The following is a 3215-nucleotide window of genomic DNA, read 5'->3' as shown; positions in this document are numbered from 1 at the left end:
CACGAAAGCCTGATTTTTGTTAGCTGAACAGCTGAAGCCAAAAGTCAAGGGTGTTTTCAAGAGGACTGTTCCTTTGTCGGCCTCCAAAACAGACAGTTCCGATTTCTGGCTCAGGTTATTTGGCTGAATAAGAAATCTTGCTGGAAGACTATAGGCAGTGACTTTGGAGAAAACATCAGAGCAGTTTCAAGGCCTACTTGAAATAAGAGTTCAATATTGCTTTTATTTTTCAGCTACACAGATCTGAAAATTTTGTTTTTGACTGTAGTGTTGTATATTGCCTGGGATCACTGTGTTTCTTTTAGTCCATCCCCAAAAGAATTTGTCAGCCTTTTTTTTTTTTAAATATATATATATATATATATATATATATATATATATATATATATATCTTTTTACCACTGAGACACTGTGTAAGCGTCTGTCCAAACTGAGGTGACAAAAATATACGCGGTCTCTAGAAGGTCGCGAACCAAACCCATGTTTATTTTCTCTATCAGTTGACCTTGGTTGTGTGCTGAAAACTGTTTTGACAAAATCGTAAAGAAAACAAAAAACAAAAAAAAAAAAACCAAACACCCAAAACAGTCTGAACATTTTGTGGTTTGGAAAACAACTTGCACTTTTTCATTTCACTGGGTGGAATTTCTATAATTTTTTGAAAATACAGAGGAACAACAGCGAGGGGAATGAGAAAAAAAAAAAATATGGACCACCATCATAGAACCACTCGACTGATCCAACAACAACAAGAACAAGAACAACAACAACAAAAAAAAAAAGGAATAAAATAATGGTAAACGTAACAGATTCTTTCACCGACATGACCCTGTGGGTAAGCGTCATCACAGGTAGCTTCCAGACTGCCCAGGAAAAAACAAGAACATTCTTCAGCATGCTCGGATCTTAAACCAAGACATCTTCAGGAGACGGGGGACCGTGCTTGGCTCTCTCAGACTCGACAGCATCGTTAGGTTCGTTTGCGCCGTTTCGGTTCTTTTTTAGGTCGAGCTAACGCTCTGCTTTGCCGCAAACAACGCGTCCGCCACGTTCAAGAAGAACCTTTCTGGGTAAGTTCGTTCAGAATCAGTGTTTCGCCGAATCGGTTCCTCTGGAGTCACGGTGATTCGGACCTTGCACTGAGGGATTGTTCTGGCAGCGCTGACAGGGGCCGACGGGATTCAGTTCATGTCTATGGTGTTGAAGACCCATTCTGTGAACTTCTTGAGCTTGGCTGAGGCGTTGAGGGACTCCTCCTGCAGACGCTGATTGTCCTCCCTCAGACTCTGAATCTGGGCCTGCAAAGAAGCCTTAGCATCCTTTTCCTGAGAAAGAGAGAGAGAGAGAGAAAGAGTGGAGAGAAAGAGAGAGAGGAAAGAGAGAGAAAGGAGGAAAACATAACATTTAAACGTGATGGAAAACTTCACAACGTACTGAAATCTCCCTCGTCAAACCTCTCAAACGTCGGTGTGTCGCGAAATGGGTGTGTAGTTCAAGATAATGAACATGTATCTGAAAGGAGAAGCTGCTTTAAGAAGCGAGAAACAGTCGCGTGTTTTGGCCAGTTGTGTTGACCTAACTGTCTTCATTTTTCCTTACCTTCTTCAGGTCCTCCTGCAGGAGCTTGACCATAGACTCCAACTGACTGACCTTCCCAATCAGACCAGCTGGGCTCTCACTGAGGACAGAGAGCAGAGGTGAGCAGGACAGAACGATCATACAAAAAAACCTTGTGAAGCAGGGTTTGACAGGGTTTGACGAGAGCTTTGTGATTTATGGGCTATGCTATGTGAGGTAGAAGATGTGATGATATGCCAGGGTCAGTGAAGTGCATTTTACTATGTGGTACGGGGTATAACATTTGGAATATGTAAATAAGAAGGATGTCAGTAATGAGCAGTATGGTCTATGCAGCATAAGAGGCATACATGCATGGTGAGTGGAAAAAACGATGAGGAACAGGGTATGCTATGTGAAGTTTGAGGTATGTTGTGTGTGAGATCCGAGGCCATCTCTCCATGATATCATGTCTTTTAAAGTACGAGACATGTTGTTTGAGGTTTGAGGCATACTGTCTGTGATATGAGATGAGGTTCAGTGAGGTATAGTTTGTGTTGTACAACATTGGAAGTGTGCCATTTCTTAGACTGAAGTATGGTTGGGCTATGAGATGTATTCAATCATCATACATGGTATGTGCCACACATACACACACACACACACACACACACACACACACACGACATAAACGGTAAATGTAGGGGGCAGCGGCGTACCCGGGCGAGGGGTGGCGTTGCGGGGCCGCCTGTGGCTCGGCCTGCTGGGAAGTTGTGGCACTGCCCTCAGCCCGGACACTGGCATCTTTAGCAGCTAAAAGTGTTGCTCTCTGAACTGCAGACAGGAAAAAGACACCGGAATCAGTATTTCTGATGAGAGACAGCAGAAGAGGTGGTGATGCTCCAGCTGTAAGAGAAACGGCCCTGATACGCTGAGGGTGTGGTCTTTGTAGCATAATGATTCACCAGTCTGTCATTAAGCAAGGCACTTAACTCCAGGAATGCGCCAGAGATGTATAAACTCTGACAGAACAAAAAAAAAAAAATGTAGGTAAATTTTGTCTGGGTTTCAGTAAAAGGAATGAACGGACTCGGTTTGTTCCGAGCATTCAGAACCAGACGGGTGTCCTTCAAATGGAATAAACAAGCAAGCAAAGTCCTTACCAATTTCTGTGCGGTCACTAAGAATTCACATTACAGTCAACTTAAACCAACAATATAGTCCTCAATAGCAAAACTTCTTTGATGTACACTTCATATTGTTTCAGAAGTGACTTTACCACTCAACACATTCATCTTGGGCAGTATCTCAGTCAAGTTTATTGCACTTTGATAGTGACTAGTGTTTGTAGCCCTAGGCGTCTGACCTTCAAAGGCCTTGGCCGCGTCCACCAGGTCAGACCAGTCCAGCCCACTGTCTGACTTGGCGTCTGGGAGGGGAATGAGGCAGGGGTCCTGCAGGGCCTGTCTGTGACGCTCCTGATCAAAAATCGAGCTCTCCGTCGAGGTGAGGTCCCCTGTGGGGAGGACAGAAGATGAAGACTGTTTGAGTATAATCTTAGGTCATGTGTCACTCCTGGTTTCATTTTAAAAAAAAAAACAACCTTCGGCTCTTTAGCTCTCTTTTTGTGTGCTTCTGCTGATGGAAAAATTTAAGCC

At 43.7% G+C, this 3215-nt stretch overlaps 1 protein-coding gene across 2 annotated transcripts in view; it reads right to left on the bottom strand.

Moving 5' to 3' along the window:
• Positions 1 to 465: 465 nt before the first annotated feature.
• The window catches only part of LOC115815675 (signal-induced proliferation-associated 1-like protein 1), a 42585-nt gene continuing 39835 nt past the window's right edge, over positions 466 to 3215 (bottom strand). For both annotated transcript variants that reach the window (XM_030778649.1, XM_030778655.1), the window contains exons 18-21: positions 2924 to 3073; positions 2277 to 2391; positions 1600 to 1678; positions 466 to 1325 (exon numbers count right to left, since the gene is read on the bottom strand). In XM_030778649.1, coding sequence (XP_030634509.1) covers positions 1182 to 1325; positions 1600 to 1678; positions 2277 to 2391; positions 2924 to 3073 — 488 coding nt within the window. In that variant the 3' untranslated portion in view covers positions 466 to 1181. The remainder of the gene's footprint in view (positions 1326 to 1599; positions 1679 to 2276; positions 2392 to 2923; positions 3074 to 3215) is intronic.

The sequence above is a fragment of the Chanos chanos genome, chromosome 1 (genome assembly GCF_902362185.1).
Source record: "Chanos chanos chromosome 1, fChaCha1.1, whole genome shotgun sequence".
Taxonomy (NCBI): Eukaryota; Metazoa; Chordata; class Actinopteri; order Gonorynchiformes; family Chanidae; genus Chanos; species Chanos chanos.
Note: the sequence above shows the minus strand (reverse complement) of the source record. Positions and strands in the feature narration are given on the sequence as shown.